The sequence below is a fragment of the Bombus bifarius genome, unplaced genomic scaffold, assembly GCF_011952205.1.
Source record: "Bombus bifarius isolate JDL3187 unplaced genomic scaffold, Bbif_JDL3187 scf7180000009529_frag, whole genome shotgun sequence".
Taxonomy (NCBI): Eukaryota; Metazoa; Arthropoda; class Insecta; order Hymenoptera; family Apidae; genus Bombus; species Bombus bifarius.
Window position 1 is genome coordinate 1 of NW_022885179.1, and position 22,215 is coordinate 22,215.

The following is a 22,215-nucleotide window of genomic DNA, read 5'->3' on the forward strand; positions in this document are numbered from 1 at the left end:
ATTTTCTTCCTTTAGGAATACCTGCACTTCATCATTTATGGAAGTTTTGTTAACAGAAACGAAAAATTTAGAAAAGATATGTATAATCAAGGAATCTCAGGATAGCACACTTAGACTGCAGATTTTTCTGTATGCAAAAGTAAGTCAAAGGAAGAGGATGAAGTTTTCTTGTATAAGGCTTTGTTTCTGCTTGAGCTAGCTTACAATCAAATACGTTCAGTGTGACAGAGTATCGACAACTATTTCAAACTTTAGCTTTAAATACAAAAAGTTTACGCGCAAAAATAAGCTGAAGAAAAGAAAAATGTTTTTTTTCTTGTTTGACGTCTTATCCTGTCTGGCGGTATGGAATTATTCTGGAAAAGCCTGTATATGTACAGAGTATATAAAAAATACACTTATTTGACCGGACCACCCTAATTCTACAACTCTGGATGATACAGTTTTACAAACGTCTACTCATCGCGAGGACCAACTTGCCAACTTTTCAAAATAAGCTATGAGTCGCAATTGAACCGTTTTCTGGAGAAATGACGTTGAAATTTCATTGGGTCTTACATCGAGATTATTCGCAACAAGTTTATATTTCGCAGTCAGGTAGAAAGTAAGCAATGTGACATCAACGAGAAAACAACAAGTTTTCGTTAGCAGGTGGGATAGCCCGTGATAAACAGAATGGAGCAATCAGCGTGATTTCACATTATTACAGAATTATCTACTGCGTGAAAAAAGACTTTCAAACAAAGATTCTGATTTTATTAGCTTTCTTTTAGAATAAATAGAAAATAAAATTTGTAAATAACAATTAATCTCATTATTTTAAATAATATATCTAAACTTGTTGAAATTGCAAATAATTTATTTCTGTCTTTTAACATTTAAACAATTATTTAAATGAAAATTTATTTAATAGTGCCCAGTATTGCGCGCAACACATTTTTGGAACAACGAACAATTCGATAGTCGGTAATAGAGATAGATGGCAAAATAATTGGATTTATTGATAAAATGAGGATTAAATTGATTAAAAAAAGTAAATTGATTAAAATGTATAAAAATCCTACACATACAAGATATATAATATCTTGCACGTCATGGTATCCAAATATACTTTCCCAGTAAAGTTCCATTTGATCCTCGTGCTAAGTAGCATACGGTGCCAGCAAACGTCAATTTTTACAAAATTTTGCATGAATCAATCGATCCAGAGGCTCCGATCCTCCGAAATCACGCTAGTGGACACTTATACGCCCTGACACTTTTTATACATGCTGTACATAAAAATATATGTATCGAAACTGTTGTTATTTCTATACTCAGAGGTAAGATCAGAGTAGTTATTATTTTATTGAATGGATAAATCTATTACACCGTTCTGAGCCAAAAAAAGCCTTTATTGCACACGCTTACAAAAACTAGGGATAAAAACAAAAAAGCATCTTAAGCCTATCGATTAAATCTATCGATTGTAACTAGCATCATCCTCTAGTTACTATTTCTTATCACTAACGCATCTGCATATGGATGGCGAGCACGAACTCACGTTGTCATTTTCAACAGAAACTTTGATACAAAGTACGCAGATTTGTGTATAAATACATTACGGTTGAAAAATTGTTGAATATTTACTACTGTATCTGTTATACTTGATCGTTAACACCTATTTTTTTCGCCTGCCTAACTTACTATCCTCAAAACGTTATCAGATTATACATTTTGTTCGGCTGATAAAATGGAATTTCTTGGAATTTAGAGCTCCCTTTACATTCACTTGTTATTGTACGAGTATTTTGCTCGTTCACCAGCCGTTCACTCATTTTATTTCGCAATCGTGACAATTTGATGCTGCTTCTCCACTCTGTATAACGTGTTACCTACAAACACCGATATGTATATAATCTGATGCATTAATTACTATACGATACACCATGAGAACGTTAATACACGCAAAACGAAATAGATAAACAGTATCTGCTAAAATTATAGCTATAATATATAATATAATATATAATATAATATAATATAATATATTTTTGTTACAGTCGACTTCTCCAAAAGTCAAAAGCTTGTCTTGTTATTGGCACGTACCGTAAACACTCGACTAATTGCGTATTTCTTAAAGCTATATTTCCCCTCTTTACAACTTTTTTACGAGATTAGTTTGAAATCAGCCCAATTGATAAACCATTTCAATTTTCAATCTCTATATTCAAAATTTATTATAATCAATTCTATTTTAGTTTTTGCTATCAAAGGAACATAAATTGGAAGTTGAAACAAAAAACATGGGTTCTAATTAAATATTACTATCTGCTTCTATTCTTAATCGTTACGAATTATTTATACATTATTACCAATTATCAATTGTTTATTATACATTGCTCGTTGCATTCACCCTATTACCCCTACACTTCCGTATCATCAACCATATTGCTATCTTCGAATAATTTTCCTCAAACGCAAAATTTCCCACGTACCTAACCTTTTAATTTCAAAGCTAATTAATTCACGGACATCTTCGATCTTTAACAAGCGTGTATCCTACCAATGATTAGCAGCTACTCTTCATTAATTCATTAATTCATTGATTCAATTTGTAACGTTTCGAGTATGTACATCGCATGTCGTATCATTGTATCGGTATTGTATCTGTTGATTCGAAAGATAGCTGGTTACTCAGGTGGCTAAATTGATCTCGCCATAGACGAAACTTATTTGTGTATCCATCTATGTATATATAAAAGATATACACAAGCAAACAGATAAGGCAATCGAGAATCAATGGATTCAATAGACAAAATATTTACAAAGGTAAATATTTACAAAAAAAGGAGATACCGCCGATTTTGACATTTTTTAAATATTTTGTTAATGTTATCAGTTTGAGTAAGATTTTATTCGAGGATTGCCGTTCATTAAAAATTTAATATCAAAAAAGTTCAATGAGTCATTTGCATTTAAGAGAGTGTACTTAGTCAGATTCTTAGTAAACACTTATCCAACAGCCGATCGTTTAGTAATTTTCGATTCGATTATTCGTGTTCGTTTTTTCGTGTTCGATAACGTTTTGCAGAAGAAGATTCGATTCAATGTTTGTAATATGTCGTGTATACAATTTTAATAATTACATTCGATAATTGCACAAAAATCGGGACTGAAACGTTACAATTATGGAGACGTAGGAACGACTCTATTCCTCAAAATTGACAACGCGAATGAAAGAGAAAGAGAGCCTCGTTAAAGACTGGCGATAAGTTGAAAGATTCTTATTTGCGATTTTTGATCAATGAAATTTTTGCTAATATGTTTCTCGCGTTTTACTGGTTAAAATGACACCAAACACGATAAAATTTGGAACATATTTGCTTACTTAATAATTGATAATTAAATATTATTCATATTATATCATGTTTGATCTTATTTTAGTCGGGGAAATCCTACAAATGCGTTAGTGGAAATTTAATTTTAAAAAGCCTAAAATAAGGCAATTTTCAGTTTTGAATGATTACTCGGATACATTGTCTCAACGATAACTGATAATATTGGATCATGTTACACTGCTCGATCGCAATGGACCGCCAAATTTCCGCGATACCTCAGGGAAATCTGTCCTTCTCAAAGTGGACACGACGGCTGTGTAACTACGTAGAGGACTTTTTCGTGCAATTATCGAATGTTTGTACTAACCGTTTAATTTTTTGTTCCAAAATTCTTATTCTTTATATTAGATGAATAATTCAAATATCTCACTGTGAAGTACCTGTGTTATTATTGATTGGTGTTTTATAATTATATTAAACAACGAATACTGAATAACGAAGTATTTTTCGGTTAAGGATTTCTTTCGTTATTCATAATTAATAATTATTATACATAGCAATTTCGACAAAGTAACGAAGATGTAGAGTCGAATTCGAGTACGATAAGTAGTCACAGAAAATTTATCTTTTCTCCAATTGATTGCGTCTCCTAGTTTAATGGTGTTTTATAAACGGGCCGCTTATCTTGAAAATGGTAAATCCATTTTCCTTTGTTTCGGAATATTGAAACATTACGTTCGATTGGACTATTTTACTACGTTTTATGACCTTGAGTGACCTTAAATGACCGCGATATTTAAATCCGTCTTCAAAAGAGCAACAATGGGACAAATAGGTATTCAAAACTACACGGCTACACTTAAAAAAAAACGAAGCCTATTAAAGTGTTCTTTAAAACTCGTAAACGCGTCCATCTGAGAAAAACTTTTTCCATCGCGTAATAGCCTCCTCGAAACCAAACAACTTTTGTTTCAAACATTTCCCTGCGTCTCAAAAAATTGAAAGAATTATTCAGGTGGTTTGCTGTTGAAGACTCAGCCTGTATATCCCCAAAATTCCATGTAGTTCTGATTGTTAGGCAAACTGATATTGTAATCTAACACGAGTCAACCTCATCAAGGGGCGAGAGGGAGGGGGTGTCAATAGACTAAACACAGAAGTATTCGCCTCTATATGTACCTCTATTCGCTATTTTGAACATGAACAGAAAGATAAGAGTACGGAGTGGGTGAGAAAAGCATTAAGAATTTTGATCCAGCATTTTTTAATCTCTTTATTGTGACATGAAAACTACGGAAAAAGTAATTTAAAAAAGCGACCAGATATCAATGACCTACGAAAAAGATAAAATTCATCCGGACAGAAAGAAGGAAGAAAACTATTTAACGTTTCATCAGAGAAAAAGAATCGAGGAAAAGGCTTGGTTATTGATCTTGTGAGACAGGAACGTCATAAATGCTAGTATAGGTAATCTTGCAGAAGTTGTTAAGAATCTTTATCGTAGTTTGGTATGAAAAATATCGAATAATTTGGATTTCGAATCACATACAAATTAAGATGCAGGGGAGAGTCGCACGGTACCTTGTGCTAGAGTTGATAAAAGTGAAAATTTACAAAGTGACTTTATAGCACAAATGGAACTTGATAAAAGTAGGAAAATTAATTTTATGAAATTCAATAATACGAATTGACGAATTAACAATGTGCAAGAATAGTAATGTCGGAATTTGTAGGAAACGAAAAATTGTCGTCCAGTACCGATCAATTATTTAATTATTTGATCTTTTGCTCTAAATGGTTAATAATGTTTTAAAAAGTCCTCTAGATGTCAGTATACATATTCTTATTCAAATTTGATTATTATGTATATCGTATGGAAAATACTTAATATTTTCTTGATCTGCGCATTCGACGTGTGCCCAGACTTCACATTCGTCGTTTTTGAAACATTGAAAGCTTCAGTGACCTGTCTTTGGGCCATTTTATTTTTGAAGAGTAGCTTCGAAGCCCCATTCATGTTCTCCTCTGACCATTTCTCTCTTTTCTGTTTTGGACTTTCAAACATTTTTCTATGGGAAAAGGTAGAAGAAAAATTAAACGGACACCTTCTAATTTAGTCTCAGTTGCCAAAATATTGAACTTACAGGTAAAAGAAATTCGGTCTATGACTAAATCATCGGTATTGGACGACAAATACGTTGAACAAATACGTTTTAGATTATAATGTATATAATATACAAAGGAAATTATAAAAGTGGGGCAAATAACTAGTAATTACACTTAATAAATTAGATATAGTATACATTAAGAAACATTTTACTTATCTGAAAAACAACATGTCAACTCTAGAAAATAATTTTTAATTTTCGAAATATCAATGTATATGTTTGACATATCAGATCAATATGGCTCCGAAATATGTTACACGGAATTGTTCATTTTCATTTGTTTGTTCCAATAAAAGCGCTAATATCTGGTGAAAAATCCTATGTATTTAGAAATTAACAGAAGTGTTAAGTGAGCTGTTATTTTGCCCGCATTGTATTTCTTACATGTAATGCCTGTTACACGTTTTATCTTTAAAATAGCAAACTCATTATTTACTCGAGATTTATTCCTAGCGCACGAATATTTTTCAATAGAGCGATGCAAAGTTTTACTGTATCTCGGATCATCACAAGTTAATCAAAATCTTGAGGATTCGATTTCACCTGCTCAAAGTGACTTTCGCAGGCAAAAGAAATTGTTCCTCGGATACTTTAATATTTTTTACTAAATTTCATCAAAAATAGAATTTTATTTGCTAATAGAAGATAACTATGTTTTGGTACTCCTACAGAACAATATCACGACATTCGCTAAAATTACAAATATTGTACAGTATATTCACTACAAGGCTAATTGAAATAGCTTGTAATCCAACATATAAGAATGCTACTTGCAAAGTATTTTTGCTAGTAACAGTTTAAAGTAGAGAGATATTCCTAAAAAATCATATATTTTATACATATATGTACGTAGTATATACAGTGGATATAACTATGTTTCTGAATTTATAAAATAACAATTGTCTTGTAATACGTAAAAATCTCGAGAAGATTTAAATAAAAATTTTGATTATTTGTTTGAAAATAATTTATTATTTGCACTGAAATGTTACATCTCGAATGCACTGTACTTTGTTACGCGATTCGTTCCTGCACAATTTTTTCAGCAAGCTATCTACATAAACAATACATGATAAAAACAAAATTAGGTATATTAGTTCCACCAGTATTTTAATTCAAATTAATAATTTACTGAAGAACATTTATTAACACGTTGACTACCACGACACCCGCATTCGGGTGTCAGCAAAGTTTCTGGTCAGGCCGCGTAACCCATATTCGGGTGTCGCTTATTTGACTACTTGCTAAGGATCGTCGTAGGTATTTGAAAAGATATTTCATAATAATAAAACTGTTGAATTGTTATAAAATAAAAATACGTTGTAATACGTTGTAAATAAAAATTGTTATAAAATAAAAAATATAAAATAAAAATAAAATAAAAAAAAACATTCTATACATAGCTGAGGTTGGTCGGGACAATTTGGACAAGAAGTTGTTGTTTTCTTCAAATTCTTTTGTGCCTTTGTTCGGTCCATTCGACGTCTTTTACTTGCATAACATAGTTTGCACGCGCGTCTAATGCTTCTTCCGGAATCATTTTTCCGAACGGCGATATTGTGCTGACTCTGTCGAAGACAAGGATTCTTCGTATTTTTAGACAACCCTAATAATTTTGCAACTAGTAATTGTCTAAATATTCCAATATTTATATTTTTCCTTGTTGCAATTTTGTGAACCGTCAAAGCGTTTATAACAGAAATTCCCAGAAGGAATTGAATGCCACGTTTTCTGTACCATTTGATTCCTTTTCTAATTGTGGTGGCATAAGAAACCATTTGATCGGAATAATCTATACCACACTTTCCTTCGTTATATTCGACAACAGCTAGCGGTTTTAATGTAGCGAACAAGCGAAACGAAAGATCATTCTTGAGACCACCACTTGAGCGATTCGCATTACTAAAATATCGATAGGAGCATCTAGCAGAGAACGCTTGGTACTGCTGTACGCGTGGCCTGACGCAGATTTTTTTGAAAACACGCGTGGCAGTCAATGTGTTAATAAACTATTAAACTACATGTCGTGAAGAAGTATCCCCTTTATGAACATTTATTAATAGCTCTAGAGTTGATAATATTAGCTTGAGGAAGTTCTGTATGTACGTGTAATTGATAGTACTCGCGTACACCTGTGCGTGTAAAACGTTTCAAGTTAATAAAGAGAACATGATACACGTGGAATAGGTATGAATAAAAATTACAAGAAGCCGGAGAATATTCTAAAACATATGCCATGATAAAATATAAATTGTAAAGAGTTATAGATCATGTTATTATATATTAAAATTATGCTTAACAAGCAGATATTAGCGTAAATATGACGCTGCGTTAATTAAATCCAACAATATTGAGAAAAGAACAAATTGAACAATACCTAGAAATAATTTAGAAAAACACTGTTAGATCAATTTCAAATTGGGTTTTCTTTACTCGATGTCAAACTTAACTCTTACTCGTCTTTTGCATAAACTCTTTTCGTGATATGAAACTTTAGAGTTGACATGCTGCTGGTATTAATTGCACACGCAGAATAAGATTTTCCAAATTGAACCGAAACGATTTAGACAGAAAAATGTAATACTTTCAATACTCATAACAATTATTTATGCATTCCGCATATAAACCTACCGAATATTTATTACTTACTTTTAGCTCAAAAATATTTGATATACTACTACCAAGCAAATATTAGATTGAAGAGGAAATCATACATGAAAGATGTCACTTTTTTTAATAAAAAGTTCGTTCTCATCAAAGTTTCTGGCAATTTATTACATACCTGTATACAAAGTGGATTACTTTGTAACACAACTGGAAAGTAACTTTCTTTAGTAATGATTTGCGTAATAAATTACGCAAAAAGTAAAAAGAAGATTATATTTTAAATCATATTCTAAGAATAACTGTATTTTAAACGTGATTTCAAAAGAATTTTGAATTTAAAAATTCGTCAAAAGTACATACGTACTTACTACTTCGACACGATCTAGGCTAATTATGTGTTCTAATGTTTATACATCTTGATAGTAGCTGTATTCAAAGAGCGCGTCGAATCTTTTTATAGTATTTGCCTTTTGATGTATTAAAAGTATCATTAGAGATACTTTATCTTCTTATCATCGCAAATATGTATAGTTCTGCTCATTGCATCGACAAGTGAACGGATTTTAAGCTTCCTATTCTTTTACATTTTCAATATTTCCAGAGTTATTTGTTTTCAGAATAAAAAAATATTAATTCCTGCCACTTTTGAGAGAAATTGTTTAGAAGTGTATCCTGTTTATCTCGAATCGCTCAAATATATCGGGGAAAAAATGAATGACACAAAAATCGAATGACATCGAAAGGGATATACTATTATATTCGTGTGTATTTACTTTGCGTGTATTGTCTTAACATGAAATCTCTTGCGTGTTAAAATATTTCAATGGATATCTCCATTTTTTGTTACATAATCACGCAGCTGACGTTCAGACATCTCTAAAATACTAGAAACTTGCGTCTTTCGCACCATCCGCTATCGTAATAGAAACTTTCAAATTCGACAGAGCAATACAAAGCACGTGTCACGTAAAATAACAAAATAAAAAAGGAATTTGAGGTAAAAAAATAAAAAAAGAAAACTTTATTTTTTTTCTAACATCAATACACTTTACAATCTACTTCCGAACTCTAGGCGTGACTTTCTAAGACTGACTCTTATGATTTTATTTTCGATCGGATCCGATTACTTTCTTTTGTCATCCCTCAACATCCCCACCGTCCATGCATTTGCTAGGCGTCCGCGATCGTTGCCACGTGCTCTTTCTTCTAGAACCTTCGGTGGAAGGACCGTTGGGATGTTGATGGTTCATTAGGCACTTCAGCGATATACATTGTCGCCGAGTGCCGCCACATATTTATCTCTATCGTCAGTCCGTCGGATTTGAAGTATGCCGGTCGTGACACACGCGAAAAGTGACTGACCAAAAAAGAACTGAATGTTTTGACGACATTAAGAAACTGCAGCCTTGTATTTCAGCAATATCATACCAGCAGTAACAAATTTTGAGAAATATCTTTATGTTCTATTCCTGTGGCGTACTTTGGATAACGCTAATACCGGCGACACACTAAATTTTGAAATCCCTACGACTGATTCTACAGAAGCGGGGATTCTACAGCAGCGATTTCGCTTGCACAGTTGTTCATTTAATTTGTGAATTGTAAGAAACCTCAAGTATGTCAGAGGACATAGTGATATTGCTACAAAAGCGACTAGACAAATAGAGAGCTACATGTGATTTTATCGTATTTTTTTAACCCTTTCGCTTCGGCAATCCAGTCCGCCGAAGTACTGTCACTGAACGGAAACGCGCGCCAGAAATACGCACAGTGTGCGTGGCTACTGTATATACGTTTTCCTAAGTCTTAAATAATAATAATTCTTGTAAGAACCGTATACGAAATATCGTTTCACTGTCAAATGGATTTAGTAGATTTTTTAGCACGAAACAATATACGATTTTGATGTTGTTTCAACAACGAGTAACTTAAAGAAGTGATTAATCCAATATGTCAATAAAATCAAGGGAAAATGTTCTGTCGATAACGAAAAAATATATTAATGACCACAGATAGCATTTGTATATGCATCATTTTTGTCAAATTTTGTCTTCAAAACACAACTTTGGACAATACAAGAACTAGATATTAAGTTTTTAATGTTTTTAATATTCCTATTTTATCTACTTTTGCTAAAATACATTAAACACATTTCAATACTAAACTAAAGATCTTTAAACTTAAAAATGACTTTTGCTTATTCCCATGTCACAAACAATTGGCTTTAATAATTATCGATCAATACTCTCTTATTCGTAAGCACATCAGCATATTCGATCCATGCAAATTCACGTAAAATGTTACTACTTCCTGCCTTTCGTTACATGTATCTTAATAAATTGTATCTTATTAAATCTTAATAAATATGAGTCTTAATAAAAAGAAGTTACTTTTTACGTAGACCAAACCTAGTTCTATTATTAAGCGCGTAAGCAGATAAGATGAAGATCAAATAGAGCCAAAGCTAAAAAATAACGACTATATATTTTCATGTTTCAGCGTTGAAAACTTATGTGGGTGAAACGCTAGAATTGACTGGAGTTCTTCGACAAGAAATGGGCACTTGTCTTTGCATAGACAGCAACAATGTGCCTCCGACAGTCAGCAAACGTTACTCTCTACAAGTTCACTGTATGTATTATTAAGCGCTTATCATAGAGTTATTATACAAATATATTTGCAATTATCATTCTTATATATTATACAAGGTGAATCAGAACACGTGGAAAATATGGCAGAGGTTGATTCTGAATACTGAAATAAGAAGAAAATTTTATATAACATAATATGCCTAATATGACCATACGTTCCGCTTATAGCTTATTTTGCGATGCTAAACATTACACAGATGAACGATTTCTTGGAAAATAGATAAATCGTGCTGGCCTTATTTCCGGACCAATACGCTCTTCGGATCCGAATCCGTTCGATTATTAAATACGGGGGCGTTTAAAATCTCTTACTTATAAAACGTTAGTTGACGTGACGATCAAAATTTTCGACAAATTCGTGTAAGCTGTTCGAACAAGATGGACGATCTATGACGCGACGCATTCGCGTTTCCGTAGAAACTGGAACTGGTCGATTCGAGTAATTTCTCTAAAGATAGGTAAGAAAGTACTGTGACACAAAGCAAGCGTCTACTCGAAAACGTTTATACGAAATTTTCTTCTTATTTTAATGCGCTGAATCAGCCCCTGCTTGCCTGGAAGCCGTACTTTCCACATGTCTCGAACTCTATCATACCGATCCACTAGGTAAACAAAATAAAAACCTGCCCAGCACTGTGGCGGCACGGGCCACGGAACTTTTCAACGGCTCCGGATGCAAAGCGCGACGCCGCCAAAGCGCAACACCGACGTGCCCAATGTACCATCGATATCTTCACACTCTTTCCGCCGAATTCTCGGAAGAGCATACACGTGCCAGCACTGGGCTACGATATCGATGGGCTACGAAGGGAAGAATCTGCGCGATCCGAAACAAAAGCACAGGCAGTCTGTCTTACGCCATTAAATGTGTAACTCCTCGGTATTATTTGCATAGCAACGCGTCGAATGATCTCTCGGTGTCTCTCGTTATTTGTTAGTTGTTACCAATTGTCTGTTAAGTGTAATTGTTAATTGTTAATTGTTAATTGTTAACTCTGATTGTTGATTAGTTCTAAATAAACTATTGTTCGTTAAAAACACCAAGAGTAGTTCCTTACGCACCTATCACCATACCACCTCAGCACGAACGCCGTATAGATTGTTTTCACCTGTTCGATTCGTGCTAGATTTGACTAAAATACTCATGCGAACTTATTGAAAATATAAAATCCGAATTAACATCCAGTTTTCAACAACCTGTCTAAAGATACCGCTCACAAACAAGCTATCATTTCTTGAAACAAATATATCAGATTTATTTACGTTATCAATTTTGTCGTGTGTCGAAATACAGCCCACTCAAAACATTCTATGGACCAAACGAAAAAATTGTTGACATTGATTGTCAACAAGTCCTACAAACTCGGATCTTTCATATTTCTTTCGCTTTTGATAATTAGACACAACCTCCCGCTAGCCGATGAGTCATTCTGCTATATTTGGCTTATCCTTTGTTATTATACAAATTACTGCCATTGTTCACGGCTGATCTACTAATTCGTTTGGTGACTGGACACTACGTTAGATATTTTAATCAAATAAACTCATAATTGTATCGATAAAATACTTCCTATCAGTACAATATATGATCTAAAATTTAAACATCCTGCTTCAGGGCGACATATCCAGTGAATTAACGGCGCCTGAACAATCCCTTAAAACGGGTAAATCTATAACTTTATTATCTAATTTCAACCTAATATCCACAAACTGATCAACATAATTTCACTATGCCCAAAAAGAATCGCCTTGCAAATGATATCGATATTTACGACATTTCTTTGCTATATTAATATAGTATTATTTGTTATAGATCCAGACCACCGACCTCGACCAGGGCTATCAAAATTCGCCTTCGTCATGGCCAATAACCAATATAATATTAACTACGATAGAAACTGTCATTGTTAATTTAACACTAGCTATCGCTGCTATAATACGAATAGCCTGTATACATATTAAATAAACTGTAATAAATAACTTATTATTTTTAAATACACCCTGTCTTATTTATTTACACCTTCCTTTGTCTTACGTCCACCTTGACCTACGCATTGTCACGTAAAATTCGTGATAAAAAAGGATTTTTGCAATCCACTAGCGATAGAAAGTTCGCGTACAAGGTAAATAGCGGGCAAAAGAACGGTATAAAGCATAGAGTGTAGAGTATAGTAGCATTGCAGAAAAAGAAAAATCAACAGCTTGCTCGGTCATTGCGCAGCAACAGATCGAGCAACGATACAAATGATCATGGAAGTGCGTTTCTGCTTCCCGGTCTGTTCGAACTATGACGATTTGTCTTTCTGATCTTTCCGACTCGACCGTTGCACCGTTCACTCGACCATCGACCATAAATTGTTTCGAATTTTCTAGAGAACGGACACTTGAAACTACGTGCTTGCGGTACATTCGATAGCCAGAACAGAGGGATCCTTCGTGAGCCTGTTTTCGTCCTGCGAGACGAGCAAATTATTAGAAATTTCCTGATGCAATTGTACGCGGTTTTATGCAACTTTGATTATACACGTGAACGATATTTGGCACAGAGGAATAACATTTTCGGGGTAACATTTGCGCACTAATAGGTTCCCACGTAGCTAAAATAAAGCAAAAGTTGCGCGAAATTAACGGATGACAATTGAGAAATTTCTTGGGTGATCTACGTTTATTACGAAATGGTTGGATGCGAGAATCGATATCTGGTAGCATCTAAGTTGTCCGAGAGAGTTTCACGATAAAGGAACAGATCTCTGCCGATACTCTCTATCCGACTATCGTAGCAGATTTGCGTACTTTTGCAAGGTTCTCCAAATTAATACAAATTTCTAACTACCGTAACATCGAGATATTATACATCGTAAGGCAAAGTTAAGGAGAGTGGCGATGACCTCGGAAACGCGAAAAATATCTCAGAAGATAGAATTTTGGTGGCGCGAAGGACAAATGTTCGCGATGGTTTTTGCCAATAGCGATTCTGATTCTCCCTTGACGTGTCTGCTCGGCGCCACTTCCGGCATCGTGACAACCACCGTAAGCCCTAGGACACCCTTACAGCCTCCTTTACATCGCATATGCCCTTCTCGCTGTTGATGAAAATCCAATTTGTGAAATTAGACGTTTGCTCGCTTTGAGACAAAGTAAACCGCGTTTCTCACAGGTGTTCGGCAGATGGCGATGATGAGATATATAGTGCAACAAAGTGAAATTTTACGCGCGTAAATCTAACAGGATTATAATGTAACAGAAGCACAACAAAGAGGAAACTTGTGATGAAAAAGGAAGAATATATTACCAACGAAACTCTTTTGCTCCATTTTCTTTCGTAGAATTATATTTCACTTGCGAGTATTATAGCAGGTCTGCCTTTGATACAAAAATCATAAAAGGTTTACGTATCTGCACGTATATTTACGCTGTATGAACGACACTCGAGTATTACACGCATGCATTATCGACAAATAGATCCACGTTCGAGATAAGAGTTCCTCTTTGATACTTTCTTATGGTATAAATAACGAGAAATTATCAGGAAGTATGTTACAGTGAAACTGCTCGTACTTCGTTACTTTTACTCGCATGTATGACACCTACAACGATATTCTTTGTTGAATCAATAAATAAAAGCGCTCCCCAGCGTACGTACAAGACTAGATCTTGAAATATAAGAATCGACGTAACAATAAGACTAAAAAAGTTCGAAATGAAAATAATTCGCCGAAACGGCAAAAAGAGAATACCTGACACAAAAATAACGATACGGTAAATCAGCGTCTCGTTTTAATTTTCATCGATCAGTCGTCCAGCAAGCGAGATGTGTCAAGCAGCAACGGCGACAAGGTAACAGAGACGAAATATTATCGAGTTAACGCACGCGAAGTGGTCGCAGGAATGGCTGACGGGTGCGAAAGTGTAATGCACTTACGTCACGCGAATTGCAGACGAAACAACTGGTGGTGTAACGAAAATTTAGCGTCGCAACCGAATGTGCTAAATATAAAATGGATGGCTGTTGACCGAAAGAAAAATGCTCGACGATACGGTGCCGCCGTTTGTTCTCTTACAAGATTGAACGTCCACGGTCGACCCATTTACCAGACCCTCCTCGTTACACGAAGAGACGAAATCACCAGTGCTATTTAATCGTGCGAATTATATCACGCGTATCTCGCGAATTATTACACGACAGTGATAATAAGGCAAATCTAATAAAATTTACTTCTCATTAAAAAGTCGTACCAAAACAATTATTTATTAATTTGTTTATTTATCAATTCTTAAGAAGATACATATAAATAAGAAAAAATGGTAAAATTTGATTAGTATAATAAAAGTAATATATGCCTATGATCATTCTAAAATATAAAAAGTGAAATAGTCTTACGTTCATTGGTATATTTTAAGAACACATACATCTTTTAACGATAGTTGCAATGTAACATCATTTTTATATTACACGCAAGGTATGGCAAGTATTCCTGCTCTTTGGCACAATTTGAAATCAACAACATTCAGTTTAACAAATTATAACTTCTATTCGTTTTCCATCATGGAATAACGCGGTGGTGTCTTCCATATTGCACTGGACGTGCATTGTAATCTACTCCTATCTATATTTTCAAACATTTCAGTTAAATCTGGTGTGCACATTCTTCTATCAAAGAATTTATAGACTGCTTTCTTCGGAATTTATCGTTGCATTGCAAGTTCATTTTCGCGTATGTATGCTAAAATTGATAAAAATTCGAGTACTCCGTGCATTATAATGTTTATTAACTCATTAAGTAAAACAACGCTTACATTGCGCCTAATGTGGAATTGTACGCCTTGGTCTGGCTTCATCGTCCGATGTGTCGTCGTCAGGTTTACTGTGCAAAACAGAAGTGGACCTTACTGTTTGGAGCTATATTTTGGATAAAATATCGAATGAATAATAGCTTGTGTTTTTATAACAGAAGAATACTTTGATACTGTTTGTAATGTTACCTGCGATGTCATCATCTGAGTCTCCTTCTTTTGTTTCGCTAATAAGATTTTTTTGCTTTTTCGACAGATCTTCGTGCCAGTTTTTGAACAATGGCTTTTTCTGAAATTTTTTCTTTTTCAAAGGCCTCGATTCTCCTTCTTACGGGCACATTTTTCTTCATTTCATTTTGAATGTCCTGTTTCGTCATGTTTCTATTAGACATTTCCCTTTCACGGGATGGCTCATCTTCTGCGAATAATTCTTCGAACACGGTGAGTCCAATAGCTTGATTCAGCTGCTGAACCTCCTCCTGCAGAGTTATTGGCGACCGTGATGTAAATTTAGGTTCATTATTTTTTCCTATACTACTAGCCAAGTTTTTATTAATTACTACCGTTTCGTTTGATTTTATTGGTGATAAAGGTTCTACAATTGCGGTAGCGTCCATCATCTTCTGCGTATAAGTAGAATTGATGTCCATCGTGGAATTCATAAGAGGAGTAAATTTCTCCAGTGCATTCTCGCACATTGAAGGATCTTCAATATCATTTCTTGCTGATGGAATTACTGTATCATCAATAATATTAGAATATTTACCCTTCGTGTTTTCACTCCGTGAAAAAGTTCTCTTTATATTACTATCTCTTGTTGTCATTGAAGACTTTAATGGTTCAATCCTTTCTGGCTGTTTTGCATCTCCTTTTGAAATTGTTTCGCTTAAAACATTCTTTTTTGTTTTACTATGTTTTGTAGGACCTTTTGTGTTTTTTTCATCTGAACTACTTCTAGCACTTTCCTTTTTTTTAGGTCGGCCTCCACGTTTCCTCTAAAAATTTAGAATATATTTAACAACGTTATAGTAGTATTTATATACACAATGTACATACAATTGTATAAGCAATTAGATTTTGACGCATTAATTAACCGATATCAAACATTATTGGATACTACATATAAGGGTTAGTATTGATTAGTAACATAAGATATGGGGTAAGATTGAAAGTATTAAATTTCATCATAATATGACACAAACATTTACATTACTGTCATCATCAAGAGTTAGCCTTCGTAATTTTGTAACAAGTGACATTGACTGCTGCTTTTTAATATTAATTGCAGCTTTTATTGCAGCCTTTCTTTTTGTTCGGTCAATTGTTGTTTCCAGCACATCCCCAGTTTTTACATCTTTATTTTCTGTTTTATCATGTACTGCTGAATCTGTTACTGTATTGTCAGTATTGATAATATCATTTTCTGGGATAGTCTCTTTACGGCGATAACCTTTTTTCTTCAAAACTTTCGGCCTCTTTGTAGTTGAAGGGCCAGGGACTGATTGTGGTATTTCAGCAATTAAACCATGTAAATAATCCAGAGTGTCTTCAAGCTGGTTGTTAATATATTTTTTAACATCCAAGGAATAATTATGTATATTCGATATATCTTTGGTAATCATTTCTTTAATCTCCTTCTTTGATCCAGTATCCATATTTAAAATCTACGAATAAATGATATATATTTAATATATACATTAAACTATACTTTTTAATAATACATACCATAATTTAATATTATGGTTGAAATTATGACCTATATAGCAATTAATACATACACATGTGTTTAGTTCTATTAACTTAGAAGCACATGTAAATTAAAAAAAAATATATATATGAAACAATAATAAAATAATGAAGTAACATTGAGAATAGAATCTAGTTTAATTACACATATATACCCTTTTAATAATTCCGTTCTTATAAATTTTATTAAATTTACAGTGAAGCTTACAATTACACTAATGCCAATGAATATTAACGTATGCGTTTATTATTACACTAAATAAAAATGAAAGTAATGCAATGAAAAATACAATATACCTTAATGGAAATAAAATAAGTAAATAGCGAAGTATTTATTAATATTATTATATAGCATTATATTATATTATTATAATATTTATTAATATTTACTTACCTTTTACGTTTGCACAAAAACTATAAAATTTTAAATATAAAGAGAGATTTATAACAGAGATAAAGCAAGTCACAGAAATTAGTGTCTTTCAATGGCAAAAATGCGTTAAAGGAAGTGAAACGATAATCTCCGTCTCGCGTCACAAGCGGAACTGTGTCAGTTTTGCTCCTTGAAAGTACACGTAGCGGTACATGAGCTAGAGAACATTTCAAATCATGTTGTTGTTTTTTTGCTTCGGAGTATCAAGATCGTGAGGACATACATAATATATTAATAAATAAACTCCGGGCAAAACAATGTCGCCGTTACGTTACCGTCGAACCGTCGAACCGTCGAACCGTCGAACCGTCGAACCGTCGAACAAAGACGAATTTGAATTCTCCGACTCTCCCCCGATCTGTTTATACTATACCAGTTTAAACGGACGCAATCGTAAAGAGTTCACGAGAGTTATGGATCAGTATCTACGAGTATCTACCGTCTTTGCGAACATTATCTATAATTATTTATTTAATCATTTGAAAATATACTTGAAGGTTTCAACAACGAGCAATCTTGTCTAATAAATCTCACGATCAACCATCCTCTACACACACGTCCTCTGAAAACATAACGACTTTTCAGTTCAATTTGAATCGTTGCGTTCAACGCCATCAGGGTGTCCTGCATAACGCGGGCATCCGACTAGGTGCTGATACCACATACAAGAACAAGCCGAATATGTGAAATAAAGCTTTTTAGCTTAAGGTCCCGTTTTGAAAAAAATACAGTTTGAACATGTTCGGTTGGCAATTGGCTTAATACACGCGTATGATAAATAATAAGATTTATTACATGATTTTACAAAATTTGTTAAAATTGATTAAGAAGTTACTTTCAAGAAGTAATATTTACATAATTGTAAATTGAACCCTATGTTTAACAAAATTAGGCATTCTTAAGTATTTGTTATTGTAAATTACTATTATGCTTCGCCAAGTGTGATTGGCTATTTCTGGAACACAGCGTCCATCGATGTCTTCAATGGAAGAACATAAGTTTAATAACCTAACTTATCGACGAAATAAATCCCTGGCCCCCGGGTAGCGTGTTAGGAAGCTTCCGTGGTAATTCTTTTAAAAGCAATTAACGAGTGATCTGTTCGCGAATTATTGTATTGTATTATATATTATGTGGCATCATGATATCATAAGAAATACAAGTCACTATGATTTCTTCGTACTATTTCACAGATGGAGTGTGCAAATTTGACTTTACAATGAACAAAGTCAAACGTGACAATGACAAAATTGTATGTGGCAAAACTGGATACCTCAATGTTATACAGTGTGTCAAGAAAGTGTTTGTTGTCATCTTATGTCTTTGGGAGGTAATTCTACACCTTGGGATTTGCGAAGATCTGTTGAAAAAGAGGATCACAAAATTGACCTCGAGCATTCTATTGCACGTATTGCGTGTTTGTGCGCGTATTTATCCATCGATGTATTGCAAAGAACAGTTTGTCCAATAGGGGTTTCACACGCAGCAGTGGGAAAAATAATACTCTCACCCTGAGAGAATTGACCGGCGAGGGCGCGGCAGAGGCCATGGAAGCGCTTCGGTGAGGTGCGCTAGGTCCGTCGCAAATCTGCCCGGCAGGGGAACCGGATTGTCTGGCACGGCGGCTCCGGCGACGAGGCGCGGTGTAACGTGGCCGCATATCGCTCCATTAGGGGGTGTATTGAGCGCGGAGGGGGTGTATCCCTCACACCAGTTCCCGGGCCCCTCTAGATCGCTGCCGGGACGGTCATCGTGGAGGTTTTAGTCTGTTGGCGTCTGCCACTACCACGCCGCTTTTTCCCAGAAGCGACCTGGTGTCCGTGCGGATTTCCTCCACGTTAATAAAAAAAAAAAAAGTGGGAAAAATAATACGCCAAAAAGGTGTACGTTATAAGGTTCGCCGTGTGCGAAATTATGTCGTTTGACGAATATTCGATGGTTAGCCGCTAAGAAAATTATAACGCAATCCTTGGAAATATCTTGTTTACGGATGAGAGCGATTCTTCCGATAGCAATATTCTCGATCGTCAGACTGCCAGGATTTAGGCTTGTGAAAGTTCTCACATTATGATACAATGATACAGAGATTCAAGCAGGCTCGGGCAAGTTTGATTTATTATTATATTATTTATATATATATATATATATATATATATATATATATATATATATATGTCGGGTTAACATTAGAATTTAAGGCGTGTAACGATTCTTCGTTTGAATTAGCTATCGTTTTATGAAACAGAGATTATATTTACGCGAATATACAAGATTTTACAAAATATTATGAGTATTGAGTTTAATGAATGATAAGATTAACAAATGATAAGATTAACAAATGATAAGTTTAACTAATGATTCCAAACGAATCCACGGTCAACGGGATAACTCTTTATTATGCGTAGAATAATTTTAAACACAAAATACAATTGCTGAGACACTCGGTAAATTGCTCGATGTATCACTTTCCAAGGCGATCACACGAATGAATATCTGATGAAAATCTTTTTCGCTATACGACTGCAATTGTTTGTTATATGCTCGCTGGAGACATCGAGAAGGTTCCAATCGTTGTTGCTAGGCAATTTCTGTCAAAAGTTTGTTGTATACTCTTTGGAAACATCGAGAAAGATCCAAACGCCGATACTAGGCAGTTTCTGTCTGGAGATTGATTCCTAATACAACGTGTGTCCCATTATATCAGCATCTCCAAAGTACAATTCTATGTGATTTCTAGGGAGAACAATACAACCGATCCACACCTTCGTCAGGCAAAACGTTTATCCCGTGACCGTGGCTATGTTCGGCGACCAGTTGTCACCTCGAACCCACTTTCGCTTTCACAAATGTCAAACAATTACAAATGACAATTGCTTAATTACAGTTATGATAAAATCTAGGCTAAAGCATTAGAAGGCTTCCTCAAAATTGCAAAGGGAAGGCTCCGGTTTTCCTTTCATCTCCGACACGTTCTTTTGTGATCCCGTTGGCCGCGGATTCGTTATCGGGCCTGAGATCATCGTCACTAGTGTCGCGAGTGCCAATTGTCGTGATCTATTGTCAAGACTGTAATAACTCTATTATTGTAATAAACTACACCTGCGTGTACCGTACCAATGGTTAATTCCCGTGAAGATTCATTTGACGCCCACAACCCTACTCCCAGTGCTAATCCGACATACGTATTAATATTTTTAAATATTTTTTTTTTAATATTCAAAATTTTTTAAATTTCCCTAATATTTTCAATATTATGCTCTAAATGTATAAGCTATTTAAATTAAACAAGTTCATCTTTCTCTTTATTTAATTTAAATATAAATTAGTAATAATAATTAAATAATTAATTATAAATATATTTATAATCAAATTATTATTATTAATATTAATAAATAAATATATATTAATAATAAATAAGAAATTTTTAATCTAAAATGTATTTCTAATAAATCACAAACATATCCTATAATCTTTCCTGTAAATGTTTCAACTAAACATTTTTCAAAATCAAATTCATAATAAATTATTTTATTTGTTAAATAACTCATTATAAACTTATAAAAAAATTCTATTATAAAAAATCTTTTGATAAATATTAATTTTTTTCAAATAAATATTTAATATTAATACTAAAAATATTAATCCTAATAATATTATCTTAAATACAAGATATTTATAACTATGAATTAAATTAATATTTAATTGATAAAAGAAAAAATTAAAAATAAATTTTCTTAAAATTGATATAATTATTAAAATTACTGATATAATTCCAGCTATAATACAATCTTCATTTAAATAAATTAAATTTATTATATAATTATTTTCCATTATTATAAATATTGTACGAAAAGAATATGATACTGTAAAAATTGTTCCAAAAATTAAATTTATTGTACTAAAAATTCTTTTCATATTTAAAAAATAATATTCAACAATTAAATCTTTAGAATAAAATCCTACTAAAAACGGAAATCCACATAATATTAATAATGAAAATATTATTAATAATCCTTTTATTGGATATAAATAAAATATACCAGAATAAAAACGAAAACTCTGAATACCATTTATATAATGAATAAATCTTCCAACACACATAAATTTTATAGATTTAAAAAATGCATGAATAAATAAATGTAAAAATGTTAAATATGTTATTCCTAAAGAATAAATTCTTACTATAAGACCTAATTGACTTAATGTTGATAAAGCAATAATCTTTTTAAAATCCATTTCAAAATTAGCTATAACTCCTGAAACTAATATTGTTATTCTTGAAATTATTAAAATAAATCTTTTATATTTAAAATCAATTATTATCTCATAATTGATTAATAAATAAATTCCAGCAGTAACTAAAGTTGATGAATGAACTAATGAAGACACAGAAGTAGGAGTAATTATTGCAGCTGGTAATCACATCATAAATATTAATTGTGCACTTTTTGTAAATACTATTAAAAAGAACATTAATAAAATTAATAAATCTATTT

General features: G+C 33.4%; 1 protein-coding gene and 1 long non-coding RNA gene across 2 annotated transcripts; both read right to left on the reverse strand.

Annotated features, from left to right (window-relative positions):
• Window positions 1–15,229: 15,229 nt before the first annotated feature.
• Window positions 15,230–15,963, reverse strand: LOC117215332. Its single transcript, XR_004489071.1, has 3 exons — window positions 15,730–15,963; window positions 15,544–15,646; window positions 15,230–15,470 (listed from the first exon to the last, which is right to left on the reverse strand). It is a non-coding gene; the product is annotated as an uncharacterized LOC117215332 (long non-coding RNA).
• A 2-nt stretch (window positions 15,964–15,965) lies between these two features.
• LOC117215334 lies at window positions 15,966–17,195 on the reverse strand (the record flags this gene model as incomplete). Its single annotated transcript, XM_033461699.1, has 2 exons — window positions 16,749–17,195; window positions 15,966–16,535 (listed from the first exon to the last, which is right to left on the reverse strand). Coding segments are annotated over exons 1-2 (1,017 nt in total), but the record flags the coding sequence as incomplete, so codon positions are not given.
• Window positions 17,196–22,215: the final 5,020 nt, after the last annotated feature.